Source organism: Oreochromis niloticus, linkage group LG13 (genome assembly GCF_001858045.2).
Source record: "Oreochromis niloticus isolate F11D_XX linkage group LG13, O_niloticus_UMD_NMBU, whole genome shotgun sequence".
Classification (NCBI taxonomy): Eukaryota; Metazoa; Chordata; class Actinopteri; order Cichliformes; family Cichlidae; genus Oreochromis; species Oreochromis niloticus.
In genome coordinates this window covers 21,363,566-21,381,384 of record NC_031978.2, presented here as the reverse complement: position 1 = coordinate 21,381,384, position 17,819 = coordinate 21,363,566, and the positions used below count along the sequence as shown (strand labels likewise).

At 40.3% G+C, this 17,819-nt stretch overlaps 1 protein-coding gene across 31 annotated transcripts in view; it reads right to left on the bottom strand.

Annotated features, from left to right (window-relative positions):
• Positions 1-17,819, bottom strand: part of LOC100702788 (neurexin-1a) — a 248,608-nt gene that overhangs the window by 4,875 nt on the left and 225,914 nt on the right. For 24 of the 31 annotated variants that reach the window (XM_019366978.2, XM_019366988.2, XM_019366982.2 and 21 more), the window contains one exon: positions 11,675-11,762. In XM_019366978.2, coding sequence (XP_019222523.1) covers positions 11,675-11,762 — 88 coding nt within the window. The remainder of the gene's footprint in view (positions 1-11,674; positions 11,763-17,819) is intronic. The other 7 variants (XM_019366989.2, XM_019366980.2, XM_019366992.2 and 4 more) reach the window with 1 other exon arrangement.

Genomic DNA, 17,819 nt, shown 5'->3' with positions numbered 1-17,819 from the left:
GAAATGTTACTCTAAAACAGAGACTACGACACTGTGTCTTCATAATTTCAATCCTTTGATCTTGACCGGCCACAGAAATATTTCCACATAAGTAACTCTTCCTATTCAAGAATACAGCGCAGAGCAACGATTTTACATCAAAAGGAAAATAAAAAGGATAGCAGAGTTTTATTGTGTTGAAGTTTGTCATAATCACCTCTTCCTATCTTATCAGACCCTTATTTCATGACAGACAATGTACTTCTGTGAGCATTAGCAAATAGGACACTTCATGTTCTCACTGAAAAAAAATTCAGTGAAAGAGAAACCAGTCGTATGCAGTAACTCTAAATAGGATTATTATCGACGCTGTTGAACAAGCCTAACAATAAAATGGGGCGGGTGGATTTACTTTGCATTGACCTATCTGCAAACTATTCTAGATCTTCTTCTACATATTTCTTTTACTATTGTTACACAGTGATGTCGGTGTTTTATAACACTGAAAGCATCCTACTATCAGGGATCCTCCTGTGAATATGAGAGTGATTGCACATCAGCAAACCCACTTCATTTTCTGAATGCTATCCAAGCTATAATACAGCTCTCCTTATGTCTCTGCTAGCTCTCATCATTGTTCTCTCTCTTGTGCCTTTACTCATTGTCGATGGCTTTGGAAATAAAGCACTTTTTGATTACTTCCATATCTCCTCTTGAGTGACAGTTGAATTTTCAGACAAACAATGACTTCGAATGGTGTTCTATTTGCTCGTGATCAACCTGCATCACGTACAGTGGCTTGCAAAAGTATTCAGCCCCCTTGAACTTTTCCACATTTTGTCACATTACAGCCACAAACATGAATCCGTTTTATTGGAATATTTTTTATTTTATTTATTTTATTGTAAAGAATCTGTGGCAAGATCTGAAAACTGCTGTTCACAAACGCTGTCCATCTAATCTGACTGAGCTGGAGCTGTTTTGCAAAGAAGAATGGGCAAGGATTTCAGTCTCTAGATGTGCAAAGCTGGTAGAGACATACCCTAAAAGACTGGCAGCTGTAATTGCAGCAAAAGGTGGTTCTACAAAGTATTGACTCAGGGGGCTGAATAATTACGCTCACCCCACTTTGCAGTTATTTATTTGTAAAAAATGTTTGGAATCATGTATGATTTTCGTTCCACTTCTCACGTGTACACCACTTTGTGTTGGTCTTTCACGTGGAATTCCAATAAAATTGATTCATGTTTGTGGCTGTAATGTGACAAAATGTGGAAAAGTTCAAGGGGGCCGAATACTTTTGCAAGCCACTGTATGTCTATTTTAGGAAATTATTGGACTAAAGGGCACAAAAAAGTGTAAACTGCAAAGGGCAAAAGTTCCCCAAGCTGCCTATCAGGCGCAGAGATGCTGCTCCTCTTCATTGACATGTTTTCCAGCATGGTTGGACTGATCAGCAGCCCAAGTATGCTTCCAATGCTATCCGACATTCAAGGACAAGCAGAGAGTACCACTGGGGGATTGAGTGTGACTGAGCGTTGCAACAGATTAGCTCTGCTTGTGACAAGCCCACTTATCCTTGCAGACAGGTGTGAAGAATGCTCTCGCCTTGTGGGCAAAAGCCACTGGTTGACACGGCTCGTCCCGAGCAAACCATCGCACGGGCATTAACGGTGAGTTACTTTCATATGTGCTATCTATCCTTTGTTCAGGGTCAAAAAAGTTGAAAGTGTAGATGACATAGCAGGTTGATGGAGGATAGAGGTCTTGATGCGGCACTCTGGAGTTTTATATGAGACCTCGGCTAGCTCTACAGTGAGCTGACAGAGTCGGAAGGGTTCGGGAGGGAGGCAGCCTCAGCCTGCTACATCAGGAGTGAGCCATGTGATAAAAGTATCATGGCACGCTGTTCTTCCTTGTGTGATCTAACACCTCCAGCTCTGGGCTTTGTTATTTCCTCTTGCCAGGATCTGTTGATTGGCTCCCCACAGGCTGAGCTCACACAGCGACTTTACATTGGAAAGCTCTCAATTAACTGACCACAATTCGTCTTTCATCACTGAAAAAGTAAAATAAGTGGGTTAAGTGAGCTACTCATTTACTTTGACATTAATGGAAATCTTTCTATGGAGGGCTACAACAGCCCCCCAAAAAATGAAACTAACTGAAAAAAATGAATAAATAACTACCTAAATGAATTAAAATGCCCCAAAGAAATAATAAAATAATTGTTGGCCTTCATTTTTTTGGATCAGGACATACAGCCATAATTCTCTTTTAATTTGCTTATATAAAAATTATAATATGAAGAAAAATGCTAGCTTAAATTCCCCCTCGCCCTCCATGAGCGTGGTATGTTTGTGCTCCTAAATTCTGGGTGCTCTGCGCAGTATTTAAAATTTACTAGGACTCTTCTGATCTGTTGGAGCCACTCTTACAGTTTGTAAGAATTCAATACTTTTATGGTGCAGAGAGCTGACCATTAAGTCAAAGGTTAACACTAAATTTAGCACAGTGCTGACAAACCATGTTTTGTCTAAAGCTATTAGCATTTACAGTAGCTCTTTATTTCACCTTTAGTCTCAGCACTGTCTATCAAATAGCCACCTGATGGGATCTTACACAGTCCACTAGACTGCCTTTAACACAGTGATGCAGCTCATTTGTTACCCATGTGCCTGACTGTGCCCCTGCCCGGCTACAGTGTGCCTGAACTCAAGTGGAGTTCAGATAAAGTAATGTCCCAGACCCAAGGCCTTTGAGAAAACCCCAAAAGGACCTCAGTCAAAATGCATCTGCCTGTCTGTTCATTAGCACTCCATCATCTCAGAATGAAGGCACATAAACTGAGAAAGAAATAGCGCCTGAAACAAGTGTTTAAAATGATGGCTGCTCTTATGAGCTCTACTCGAGCGTACCCAAGGGTAAAATTAGACATGGGGAAAATGACCTTAAAGTGTGTCTAGCTTCATGGCAGCATTGCAGGGGTGTGCTTGTGAAGCGATGGAGGTAAACTCAGGGGGGTTAACTTTTGAAGGATTGCAGTTGCGTAAAAACTGCCAGAATAACTCTCTCCTCTACGTCTCATCCCAGAGCAAGACTTATAGTTCAGTCTCATATCCAGACCATCATAAAGTCTTTGCTGTTTTATTTACAAGGACAACAGTTAATGTTCTAGTTATTTAGTCACAAATCATTTGCTTTCACCAGAGATTTCTCGAGAGGAGATGCACAAAAAAGTAAATAAATAAAATAAAAACTGAACAAAGAAGCAAAGATTTTATATGTGACCTTGATACATGAGTTTTAGTGGAAGAAAAGAAACCGCCTGGCTAAGACTTACTTACTTTGCCGTGCAGTGTTAATAAACAGTGCAAAGCGACTTTGAAGACTTTGATGCTTTTCTTTCTTCGGGCTTTATTTGATTGCATCTCTTCTCTTAATTCTGCCTGCATCCTTCAGTATGGATATATGAGCTTGCCTCTTGAAGATATTAGCACTGGCGCATAGGAAAATGTCATTTAAAAGCCGGAGAAATGCCTGATGTGATTCTACTTCTCTTTGCCTGACTTCTTTGTGCCACATGCGCTCAAGGAGAGAAATGGGATCAGAGATTTTGCACTGTCAGGTGGGATTTGAATAAATGGTCCTCTTCAAAGACTATTTTTCCTCATTTGTCTCCAGCGAAAGGGTTCATTTGTTTGGTAATTTGCAACAGGGCAGGTTGATGGGGGCCATAGATGAAGGAAAAGCACAGCAGGGGGTGGGTTTACTTCAGGTGTCTGTAAGACTTGTTGAGAGGTAATGGAGCAACCAAGATTATTCAGAATATATTGAACAGACAGGCCGGGCTTGACCTGTCATTAGCTTTTGTTGCTAATGGCTTCAAAGGGTTGTGCAGGGTAGACAAGGATAAAGCTTTTTTTCTAAGCGGATGCACAATGGCAAGGCTGTGTTAATGCTCCAATGGAAATAAATCAAAGAATGAAGTGATTTTTTTTATCAAGAAACTAGCGAAAAGAGATTTTGTGTAAACTTGGCCAACCGCAAACTGCAACAGCTGACAACATGAGCAACACATCATGCATCGTTGAGGGCTTAGGGAGGTGTGGCTGTAGGTTTGCCTTCAGATCAACCAGGCTTACAGCTGTTGGCATGCTCAGTGACACACTGCTGTTATTCAGCCAGATTAGTGTTATACCATCTTCTTACTTCACATATCCAGCTATAATCATGAGCTGTCAGAGTTGTCATATAGCCGGGGATCATTTTGCAGACAGGTCACTGTATCAACTGCAGCAGAGCCAAAACATTTATTAAATCCCTCTTGCCTCTTTAATTATAGGAGTGTCCTCAAGAAGTGATGCAAGCCACCCTGTACTTGTGACATGCTGGCAGTATGCCTCATGACAGCTTGCATATATGAGTCTGAAGTGGCTCTGCGCACGCTGATGGTGGATGATGAACTGAGAGCTGAGTGAGCATGAAATGAAGTGAGAATTATTAAAAAGGTGTTTGATTTAACCCCACTAAAAGGTATGATGCAGTTTAAGCCTTTGCCGAGAGGGATTCCACTAAAAAGGCAAGATGAAAGAAGACGACTAAGCTTACTCAGCTTTAATGTCACAAGTCTGGAGTTCATCTCTTGATTAGAGAGGTAGAGTTCTATAGTGTCAGGTTATGAGGTCTCGGGCTCTATACCTACCTACTTACTTACAGTGTATGGCTCTATAGCTAGGTAACATTGTGTCATTGTGTTCATACCTGTATTTGGTTTGATGATGATAACACAAACAGCTTTAAATATGTTGACACAAGCTGCTATGACAACTATGTGTACAAAAACTGTGATTAACCACATTGTTGGACAGAAGAGATCATTCTCACTTGCCACACCCAGGACTGATAACTGTCAGATCTGCTGAATCATGAAATCATTTAAATAATAGTGAGATGGGCTGAAAGAGCTCAAAAAGCAACTCACTTCCCAGGAGTGGGAAGGTTCAGCTACCTACCAAAATTACCTAGCAAAATTACTGCACATTAATGACTCATCCAGGAAGTCATAAAAGAATGGAGGCCTAACACCTCAGTTAAGGTCAGAGTTCATGATTCAACAATATGAACAAGACTAGGCAAAAAATGAAATCCATGGGAGAGATTCAAGGTGAAAACCACTGCTGGCTAAAAAAGGACACAAAGGCTCATTTGCCAAAAAACAATTTGAGGATGTCCAAGATTTTTGGGCAAAATATTCTGTGGACTGGCGAGACAAAAGCTCAACTATTTGGAAGGTTTACTTCCTGCTACATCTGCTATAAACAAGAACATCAGTCAAACGTGGCATTAGTGTGCTTTTCATATTAATAAATCAAATCATCATTTAAAAACTGCATTATGTATTTACTTGGGTTATCTTTGTCGAATGTTCAAAAATCTCTGAAGATCTTAAACTTGAAATAAGAAATCAGGAAGTGGAGGAAAAACTTTTTTCAGAAAACTGGACATATGTTTTACTAGAGACTATTTCTTATCCCCACAACAACTTAATGACCACCTTTAGTCAGATTAAGTCATACAGTTGTTAGATAGCAGGTCAACAAAAATATCAAATGCATCTAAAGATGAGATCATCTTTACATGCATTTTCCAGACTGGTACATTTTTTTATTAATATGTGTAATCTCTTAGTTGCTTTTTCTATTTCAATAACTGGCCTTTAACTGAGCAACTTTTCTTTTCTTGGTTAGCAAAGTCTTTCATGCCCTACTTAGACTCATAAACAGACACAATGTGTTATCATCAATGTCAGCACACCAGAAAGATGAACGGTGAAAAAACATAAAAGTAATTGAAAATATAAATACGGTGGGATCAGTAAAGAGAAAGACTGACAGTAAGTGTGAAATCCTGTTTTCTCTCAGAACACACTTCATTTAAAATGGGATGTAGAAAGAAGACTTGAATGGCATAATCCGCAGTGAAAGAGTGCAAGAAAAACAAAAATGGCCAAATTCCATAAGGCTGTCTGCAGAAAGTAGCAGACTATAGGAAAATAACAGCAACATGTTGGCAAAAAGAGTAGACGTGATGCTTGAAGGTCATCGCCGTTGTTCCCGGCTGTGAGCTACGATCACGTTCAATAGGCCTCCGGTTTCGAAAAAAGCCCTTTTTTTTTTCCATTAGTTAAACCATCTCTGCTAGTGGCAGTCTGTTGGCATGCAAGGTGCATGACACTGTATTCAGCAAAGGGAGAAATGAACACACACAGAGTTCCAGCTGGGTATGATTGAATAACCTATTAAATGTGGGCAGTGACCTCTTAAGCCAGCACAGTGCTCTTAATGTTTCATTAATCTCACAGCTACTTTTAAAACAATAATTTACTCTAATTTTTTTTTCCTCCTGTCTGGGTGCATTCCAGTCATTGCCATGGGGTTAAAGAGAGTATTCATTTACCGTTTGATTTATTGGTTTACTCTATGTATTGTTTCCCCAACCATAAATTAAATCTATTAAAACAAAATGTCAAACACATTAGCAGCCGCTAATGTCACTGCAGAATGCTTGAGGATAAAAAAAAGAAAGAAAAAAAAAAGATGAGCGCGCATAGAGAGAAGAGGAAACTAGAGATGATTAACCTTAACCTGCCTATGGGCAATGTGCAGCAAAAGGCTATTTCTAGCAGAGAATAAAAGCACTCAAAGATTATGTGTGAAATGCAAAAGTCTGCACATACCACAAGTCTCACTGAGGCTGATGGTGTGAACCTCGATTTTGTTGGGGGGCTTTTCTCTTTCATACAAATCACATTTCACATGATTGCATGTTGCATAATTAATGACGGTAGAATGGTGGAAAAATAAAGGTGCACGGGTATAAAAGATAAACATCCAGCTGAGGCGTTGAGTGTTTGGATGTTTGGATATATCCGTCTACTTTTGTGCGCTCTCTAAAAAGAAAGAAAAAAACATTAGAAGTCAGGGATCAGAGAATCCTAACTTCAGAGGAAACATTGTGTATTCTGTCAGGTGTAAGAGAAACTTCCTCATGTTTTCCTCCATCATTTATTTATTATGAGGTATGGAGGGGGGGCTTTGTTCTCAAGTAATAATTAAGGGAGTCAATTTCAAAGCTGGTATTGATTTCTATGGGCCACTAAGGAATAGTTAGATTTTATTGGGTCGTACGCTTAAAGCTGCATGAAAAAAACAGCCAATTGTAGCTTAATATGTAACAGCTATTTTGTGTAACAATAAACATACTTCCCAAAGTATAATGCTACATTTGACAGCCAGTTAGCTTAGATAGGTTCAGATTGGAAACAGAAGAATAATCTAAAATTGAAACAAAGTATTTTCTTACCAACAAGCTAGATGTTTCCACCTGCCTTTAAGTTAGGGTTCAACGGCTTGCTGTGAGCATTATCTTCATTTTTTTACTGTGCTGACATAGAACACAGATTTATGTTGTAATCTGGCTCTATTACAAGTGCAGTTAACCTATTTAATTTGAAATTAGGATTAATCCCCACAGCCCAGTACTTAAAAAAATATCTTGATGGCAGTCTCATTTTGTCTGATTCAAGATTCCAGCTGTTCAACAGTCCTGGATCTTCTTTGCTGAATTTTTCATTTCACGATGTGCCAAATGTTTTAAACTGATGAAAGATCTGGGCTGCAGGCAGGACAGTCCAGCTGCTGGACTCTTCTGCTGTGAAGCCATGCTGTTGTAATAGATGCAGTATATAGTCTGAGAATCCACTTGATAAAATATGTAAGGCCTTCCTTGAATAAGACATGGTCTGGATGGGAGCATATATTGACAGACATGCATGTCTCTAAAACCTGTAGTGTTAAGTCTTTTCCAGATGTGCAAGCCAACCCGGAGAAAATGGCAGCATTTCTGGATCGTTCATATATGCCTTCTTTTCTGTATGACAAAGCTTTAACCTTTGTTTATGGATAGCACAAGGAACTGTGTTTAACAATGGCGAACAACGATTTATGGATTTGTTCCTAAACCCATGTATTGATTTCTGTGACAAAATCAAATTTAAATGCGGTGCTTGAGGGACTGAAGATCATGGGCATCCAGTGTTAATGGTCGGCTTTAACCCTTAGTTTTAATTATTTACTTTACCGAGGTATATTATTCAGAATTATTATAATTGTAGATATAGGTTTTTATAGATTGGAGAAACTCTGCCTCCTTAAGATGCTCTTATAAAAGCCAATCATGTTACTGACCTGTTGACAAAGAATCTAATTAACTACAAAATTTTTCTCCAGCTGATTTTTTTACTACTCAAGAGAACATTTCCAGCCTTTTGTTGGTCCCCCAGCCCCGCTCCCTTGAGCTATCTAGCTGCCATCAAATTCAAAATGAGCTAATATTTCACATAAAGAAGGAACATTTCTCAATTTAACCATTCAATATGTTTCCCATACCCTATTGTGAAAAAAATATGGGTTTATCAGATTTGCAAATCATTGCATTCAGTTTTCATTACATTTTACACAGTGCACAAACTTTGCTTTACTTGCTTTCAACCAAAAGGTGGTAACCCTATTAAACCTGGTAACAAGAATTTAACTAATTTTAAACAGTTGCTAATTTTAAACATGGATTGTTCTCTTAGAGGAGGAAAAAATAAAATGAGGAACAAAGGCAGCTCCAGCATGTAATCATGCAACCTTGGATATGGGTCACTCTGCAGCAGCTGCCCTCCATCAACAGCCTGCATGGTGCCAATGAACTGGAGCTGGTAGGTAAGAGACATCCGTTTCATCTGACTTCATGTAGCTCAGCAACAACCTCTTTCATTAACTTTCACCATGAAAACTTGGTGCAGAATAATCAGTGGCAGCTTTCTACACTGTTCAAGAGAATATTTTCCCACCTGCATCTGTGTTTTCAGCAAATAATTAGAACACTTTGTGTCAGTCTTTAAAAGATTTTCTCGCAAGAAATGAAGGAAATTTTTGCTAAACGTCAGCATTCACACATTATTTACATATGAGAGAATTGGATTTTTTGTCTTTATGGATAGTTTTGTTACTTTTCTTTCTAAGAAGTCGGAAAAACAGGTATCACACAGACAGATGGATTACGCTGACATTCAGCTGTGTGAGACTGGCTACCCAGTACAAGCATGGTCCCAAAGCATCCTCCTATTACAGATCAGATGAGCTGCAGCATCACAAGCTTGTGTATTCCTCTGTGGTTTCAAGAAGCAGGGGGGAGGATTCAATTTGGTGCAGTATGATCTAATCCGAGTCCTGCTGGGCGATAAGCTCTGCTGGTAGCGATGGCTTTCCATAGTTTCCGGAAGTAAGAGTAATAAAGCTCGGCAATAAGTAAGTTTACCTGATTCATGTCATTCAACAACTGACAGAGACTGCTGTGGGACAAGACTCCAGTAAGACGCGGGATGATCTAGAGCTGACCTTGGACCACAGATAGCTTGCATAATAGTGTTTTTCAAAGCTCGACCTCTGTAGATCACTTATACACCAACATTATCCTGCTGTATGCATACATGCGCTGTGAAGACAGAGAGATATCAAATGTATGCGCATCTGGCCACTCCTTTGGAGATGCCAGACAGAAGCGGCTGTCAAGGTGTTGCATGAAAAATGATATATTATTGGCGTCATTAAAAGGAGCTGGCTGAACAGTAATATGAGTAAGTAGCACTTTATCAGCAACAGTGTATCCAGTTCTTTATGCACAGCAGCCCTGTCGGAGATGTGGCATGTGCTTGGCAGAGCGTGTGAATTGTTCTGAATGTAGATATTAATCAGGATACGGTGTTAGACAGCTGCCACCCTGGGAGCCCGCAGCTCTGGTGTCAAATCCCCTTCAGTGATCACAGAAGAAGAGGGATACTCTGCACTGGGAGGGTGTGTCCCTAAGCATCACACAGTATGCAATTGATGTTTTGGCAGATGCCCTTGTCACAGAATATCATAATGCGAGTGTGAATCAGTACACAGCTCAATCTCCTGTGTATTTTTTCAGAAGCAGCAGATACAGTGTTCCCTGGAAGGACCTGCTGTGATGCTGCCCAATCGGAATATCGCTCTGATCCTCCTGCTTGAGGATAAAAAAAAGAAAGAAAAATTGCAGGAGAAGAGCGAGGTAAAAGCTAATCTCGCTAGTAGAAAACCAAAGGAACAGGAAGAGGGACAGACTAGAAAGTTGATAGTCTTTGCTGTGGGGCACACATTAATTTAGTGGACGTTTTATGACCACATTCTGATCGATAGCACATTTAGATGGAGCGTGGGGCCTTGGGTCTGGACTTAATTGTTCTCTGTGCTTCTCATCACTTCAGAATGCATTTGAAAATCCTTCCATTCAAAGGTTACGCTTAATTGCCCTCCATGTGTGGCGAGGTAAGAGATTAAAAGTTTGCTAGCATTGCAGGGAGCAAACACATTTATAATATTTGTCCGAGTAAAGCTTGGGAGGAGCATTTTCAATTTCAGGAAGAACAATAAGTGGTACCTTTTTTTTATGATTATTGTTTTACACTTTTCGGGGCTCTTCAACACACACGGTCAGAACCCAAAACTAAAATGTGTTTGTTTATTTTATGAAGAGCAACACATGACATGTGCCTCAATCACAAACTCCGAGGGTGGTTATGTGCAGCCATTGTGAGCAGTACTGGATGAGAAACAACAGGATGAACTCCCACTGCCCACTGTAGAATTTAATTAACAACAGTGGGGACTCTTTGCACACCTGTAAAAATCAGCCTTCCCAACTCTCTGGGTTTACCCTCTTTGATTTCACGTGCTGGAGCCCTGCAGGTCTGATAATCACAACTGTGTGCGTGTGTGTGGCCTTTTTTCTGTTTTTTGAGTTTATTAACAGACGCCGTGAGCCGATGAAGAAATTAAATGAAAGCACAGTAACAGCGGCTGGTTTGATGCAAAATCGCAGAGTTTTATTCGTGCACGGAGTTTTGAGAGCATTGATCCGAACATTTACTAATGTTAGGTGGGTTAATGTTGATGGATGGAAGTCGTGGAGCAGCAATTATCAGGCTTTTGAATCAATTAATAAAAAAAACACAGATCAGGACGCGATGAAGCACAATCGTCAAACAAACGAACAGGCAAACAAAACCCACACAAAAACAGCAACAACTGAAAAAACTTAAAGAAGTTCTAAGTACTAGTGCCAGATCATCCTCTATTCATTCAGACTAAATCTACTGAGTGTAACAAATAAATGTGAATGTGTCCTACTAAACCTGTAGCAAAAAACAAACAAATACCATCTCTTTCTCAAAATGTTTAACCGTCCAAGGTCAGACAGTGATATATCTCTACCCTGAATCTATTCAAATAAGCTAGTTACATTAAAATGCCTTAAAACATTAATCAGCATGAATAAAAACCAGTAATTTTACTGCATTTATAATTTAGATTCCAACAAACTACTGAAAGAGCTACTGTATAGAAAGGGAGCTGCTCGACCCAACAGACTTCACGCAGTCAGCGGTAGCCAGAAGAAGAAAAAAAAATCAGCCTCTGAGAAGTGTTTAAGCTTTAACTAAACTCCAATCTGCTCATTTAAACACTACGTGTTAGCCTCGAGTGCCCTGGTGGGGTGAACTGTTACAGACAAAGACACACTGACACACCCAGAGAGAAGTAGAATAAAAAAAGAGATGACTAACCTAACCCACCTGAGCTCGGCTCACAGGGATCAATGTCCTCGTCATCGCTTGGACACTCGGCTGATGCCACCGGGAACTCGTCAGTTGTCTGAAAAGAGAGAATAACACAGAGGAGTGGTGAGGGCATGGAATACTTAGCTGCATCTATGGGCTGAGAGGACTCCCACTCAAAACTACCAATAGCTGTGTTGCCATAGAGTTAGGTTAAAGAGAGCCAGGCAGTTGAGATGTGAATACAAGTGGCTAAACTAAACTTTTGGACTGCTGAAATCATCTGTCAACACAGGCACGAGCTCCCCGGCGCTGTAGCAGCTGCTACGCTGCTTTCCAGGAAGCGCCGTCTTTACATAAATGAGATCAGATTATTGGGGAACAGTGGGGGCTGAAGTTCACGGCACAATTGTCGACTCACATGCTCAATTTGCTTTTCATTGTGTAGCTTTGCATAGCCCTTCAAGTGATTGCTGAGAGCCATCACAAAACACCTCTGACATTTAGAGGACAACCAGCCATGAAAGCTTAAAAAAAAAGGACATAGGAAAACAAAAGCCAGCTCAACAGAGGCTTAAATCAATATTTTCTTCTTTCTTTCAAAGCAATTCAGTATCTCTTTTTACAAAATAAGGATCCAAAATAAACCAAATCGTGGCATCTGCTGCCACATCGACTCTTATATCAAATCCATTTCAGACTGCTTTCAGCGCACTTCCTCACCTGCCAAACACGATACATTTTACCGTCCAGGAAAATGGGAAAGGGCAAACAATAGACCAGAAAAAAAGTACACTGTAAAACATTATACTGCAATGTTCTTTTATAGTCTTGCTTCAGGCCATTTGATCAGCTCGGCGTTAAAGGTCATTTCATTTAGGCATGGCGGCGTCTTCAGGGCCAGGTTGGATTTTTTTCTTTGTGGTGTGCTGCTAAGCAGAAAAACCTCTTTTATATGTGGCATTACATCCTCACTTATTCTTTTTGCACTAATAATTTTAAGCCTTTAAGTGTACTTCCTGACAAGCCTTACTTTGTTCATACTGCAGGGGTTCGCATGTGTGACGGTGACAAACCAGACAAAGGAAAAAAAATGGGCGAGGAATGAATCAGGGTCCTAAAAATGAAGACAGACTTTGGCTTTTATCGAATTTGCTCTCTTATTTCACCGATGTTCTAATGCGCATCAAAATATTTCGCCAAGTTGGATTAGTATCGACTCATCTTAAGGAAATTAAAGGTGATGTCATTTTGCTTAACATCCATTTGGCCGCGCATAATGTGATTCTATTGCGACTGTAACATCGTTTTGACATTCTGAACATGGACCAACATCATCTTTACATAATAGACCCGGAAATGATAGATCAAACCCATTAAGGAAGTTGTGGCGGAGGGCTGCTTTTGGTGCATCTGTGCTGGGTGAGGCCCGGGGAAGCCGTCCAAATGTAAATTTAATTTGCTGCGCATGAGGCTGATATACAGTGTCGGCCATCCAGATGGCAAAACCGCCGGATCCTGGAGTGCCACATCCATCACTTCAGCCTTGTGATTTGTTTTTCCTGGCGGGAGATCTTGACACTCTGCACTCACTGGCAGAGGTACGGGAATCAAGGAATCAATACTGCCTCTCTCTTCCCACCTCACCACTCTCTTTCTCTACTGCTCACATCCTTTTTTCTCCTTTCGCTCTGTCCTTTAGGTTTATTTGAAACCAAGGAGGAGGAAGCGATGTAATGTGGGTGTACTAGATGTAGGTTAACTCCCCATAGGATAACCTAAGCGGAGGTGTATGCCCGTTCATATTTATACGTCTCTGTCTCCTCATTCAGGCTAGAAAGATATATAAAGGGGGCTTAATCTACATCATCACAGTGAAATCCACAAAAACACAAGGTCGTTTAGATTTCCATTATAAAATAATCTTATAGTGTCTTTATAGTGCATGGTGTCTTTTGTTACGTTTGTAACTTTTTGGGCATGTCACTAAAGGGTTCGCAAATGAACATAGTCTGATTTAGACTTAAAAATAACAACTGACCCTCCAAGGACACCCAGGAGGATGTATAAGCCATGTCCAGTTTTTTTTTCAATTAATCTTGTGTGTGCTGGATGTGACGTATGGCTCTGAATCAAAACTGAAATAAATTCACATGTTACTGAGCATCAGTCTGCCATCCAGGATTAGTGTGTAGGTCAACATTTTGATGTGGTCATGACCTGGTTGAAATCCAATAACATTAGCAATTTATGGTGTCCTCCACCAACGCTTGCCTTCTTTTTCACCCGTGACAATTCAATGCGGGCTATGTGAGGGGCTTACATGCAATTTAGCCACTGTGATGAAAACTGACAGGTAGCCTGGCTGAGAAGCCAAAAAAAAAAACCCAAACTGAAATGTCAGTATTTTATTTTATTTGTTCCCATATCTAATGGATATGGGTATCACTGTGATTATTTTGACCATTCGAGGATTTTGAGTTCAAAATAACGCTACTGTGGGTTTCCTTGTCGAAATGGCATCTTTCTCTGAAGATTTCTAGAAACACTGTGGGCTTTGGGAAGGGGTTCATTAGCTCAGGAGTGTCAGGTTTACTGATGCAAACAGCATCATGCCCACAGGAAAGCTGCCCCAATAGATAAGCGTATAAACAAGATGTGCCTGTAGTTCATTTTATGAAGGTACTTCTAAAATGCTAAAAGCAAAAGCTCGGGGCTTGCAAAGCATCATTAATCTAGCGGTAAAGTGCTGAAGCCACGGTGAACCTACAGCACAGCTCATTTATCTGCCTCTGCTCAGAGCAGCAGAGAGCACACTTCTATGAGATGTACTAAGAAAACCTGGGGAGACAGTTGGGACCACGAAAAACACAAAAAGAGGAAGAAAGAGAAACACTGTCAAGAGAAACCTGCCTGTAGTGTTCATACCAAAGTGTATGAAAATGTTGATCGTTTGTAAGTGCAGTGCCATTTCCACTGCCTTAGGTGCCGCTGGGAGTTTTATACACAAATACATCTTGCTAAAGCTTTCAGAGAAGTAAAGCTATCGACTGACCTTGGCTCATGCACTGATTGAACCATCAAAGAGGATGCGGACCAGGAAATTCCAAACTGACTCAGCCAAAGGCACGTTGGTGCCTTCTTTAGCGGTGTCATGCCGGTTTTCGATCTTTGAGGATTGATAACGGTCCACCTTAATGAGATGTCCAAGCCGAGCCGTGCTCTGCATGTGCTTTCTAAAGCTTGGTCAGCAGTCTCGTTCCGCAGGACCTCTAGTTATTTACAACCACACAAACACTAACTTTTTCTGTTCCTTCAACTTTACTATGGTGTATAATCCCAATCCTCTAAATCGTGATCGTGGCTCAAGAGTTGGGAGTTCGCCTTGTAATCGGAAGGTTGCCGGTTCGAGCCCCAGCTCGGACAGTCTCGGTCGTTGTGTCCTTGGGCAAGACACGTCACCCGTTGCCTACTGGTGGTGGTCAGAGGGCCCGGTGGCGCCAGTGTCCGGCAGCCTCGCCTCTGTCAGTGCGCCCCAGGGCAGCTGTGGCTACAATGTAACTTGCCATTGCCAGTGTGAGAATGTGTGAATGACTGAATGTAGTGTAAAGCACTTTGGGGTCCTTAGGGACTGAGTAAAGCGCTATACAAATGCAGGCCATTTACCATAAAAACTACTATATGGAGTAGGTTGCCTTTTTATATTTGTACACATCTAAATAGAATTCCTGTTTTCTCCCTCTTAATCCCAGCCTGTGTGGAGAGGAAGAGAGGGTGGGATGGAGGGGAGGGCTGCTCTTCAGGGAGGCTGCTGTGTGCTGCTGCCCCAGTGCTGGAGAGCAAGAGACACCTTCTCTGTGATAACCTGTCGGCACGTCTCGAGGGAGAGCTGCGGGTTTTCACATTGTTTTCTTTCTGGTCTAATTTGATGAATGCTCTCTGGCACACAACATGTCTCTTTGGAGACAAGCTGAAAGTCAGGAGGACACTGAAGGCATCTGAAGGGTTTATCCAAAGCATGCCTCCGCTGTCCTGGTAATGTATTCCACTGAGGATGCTTGCTGTTTTCTGTTGCCTTTCTGTTTTTCACTATTTTCCCCAGTAACTTCTTTTTTTCTTCCCATTATAAGGTCTTATTTTGCAAATCTTTCTCTCTCCCTTTTGTTTTCTACATATAGTCAATTGCAAAAATAAAACTGATATTTTTTACTCAGTGTCCGTAATCTGTTGCTTATTAAGATCTGGTCTTAATCCAAATACTTTTTCCCCCCAGAATGCCAAAAACAAATTTTATCTTGATTAAAATATCACAGAGAAAACATTGCTTTGCTACACATAATCATTGCACACAAAAGCTTTGCTGTTTGTTAAACTGCACAGAAACCTGCAGTTTTTCCCCTCATAACTTATCTTCGCCTACATCTGTTCCTTCATGCTCATATTGCATGCGATCCATTAGATGCAAGCAACCTACTGAATAACAGTTCCCATGGGCTGTCACTATTTTCAGATAAGACCATACAAGAAAGAAACCACTGACAGCAGAGGTGGATTCTGTGAAATTATCTCTACCCAACAATACTTCTTCTAGTTTTTGTCATACTACTTAATAAGAACACTTTATTCTAATCCAGTCTTTTATCCCAACAAAGTAGGTTTTAATATTTTTCAGATTATAAAAATTGAGCTTCATATTTTGAGAACATCAGTATAATGTAAAATATGAATTTCACCTTTTTTTTTAACCTTCACTTAGTTGAAATATAGAAAGACTACCACGCTATTTTTTCATGAAACTTTGTGGATGCAGGATGATTTTTTTCTTCATATTTTCAATCAAACCAGCAGCTTGCAACTGTTTGTGGTACCAAACTGTTAAGGGGGGGGGGGTCTCTAAGGGGGACATCCTTTATCCCATCCCCCTTCAACAACCATTGGAGGATTTCCAATGACATCTCAGTAGGAAAACTCCCCAAAGGAGCCCCACTTGGGAAGCTTTGCAAAGCACACCAGCTGTTTTAGAATATGTCATAAAGAGTTTTATAAGCATTATTGTGAGGCATTGACATTTGATGTTACCTATTGCTTTTTAAATACATTGATGCACTCACTTGTTGTGACTTACATGCAAGACAAGCATACGGGGAATAATAGCACAGCAGTCAGATTCTTCTTCTTGCCATTGTAATTATTATTATTGTTATTTTGACTGCTACCATACTTATTGCTCATACCACACTTATTTCTTTCAGTTGTGACATCTACTAATAACTCTGAATAATCATACCAAGGTTTTCTACTTGTTAAATCTGGCATTATTAAGGTTCAAATGCAATTTCATTTCCCAAAAATCAAACAAACACTGAAGAACCACTGAGTTAAATATAGTCCCGATTCTTTCAGCCCCAGAAGAATGATCAGTGTGGCTGTTCTTCCAGGTGTTACAATAAAGTTTAAAATTAAATTCCAACTCAGCAGAGTTGGAATTTAGCAGGAAATTAGATTAGATTTTGAAAATTTAAAGTCTGTTTTTAAGGCTACATTCTACAAAAAAAAAAACCCTAAAAATATATTATAAAGTTGGATATAAACTAAAAAGCACTGAAGTTGGGCTAGTTGACATATAATCGTGGTACCTGGTGGCTAGCTACAGAGCTATTGCAAGGCTAATAAAAGCACAAAAGCAAAAGGAAGATGTAAGATTAGTTAAATTATTCTCAGCAAAAATTCATGTAGCATCATGTAGCAGGAAGTAGACTCCAAAAAAAGACCAAATTTCAGTCAAAGAACATTTGAGGTGAGTCCATCAACAGCATGAGGTTAATACACTGCTGCAGGTGTTGGATTACTCAAAATAAAAAAAGGTTAATTTCATAATATTAATGTCCACACTGAACTCACAGTCGACCCAAAAGTGACTGTTTTATGAATATATATATATATCTGAATATGTACTGTGAGCCCATAGCTGTAGCATACACTCTGAGTTTTTGAAAACCTGTTTAACTGCACATGAATAGTGCTAATAAAAAGCCAGAGAAGCCAAGAATGATCACTAACAAAGACGAAGCCTCAATCGGTACAGTAGACACTTGGACTTAAGTGTAGCGGTCCCCAACCCCTGGGCCACGGACCGGTACAGGTCCATGAGTCG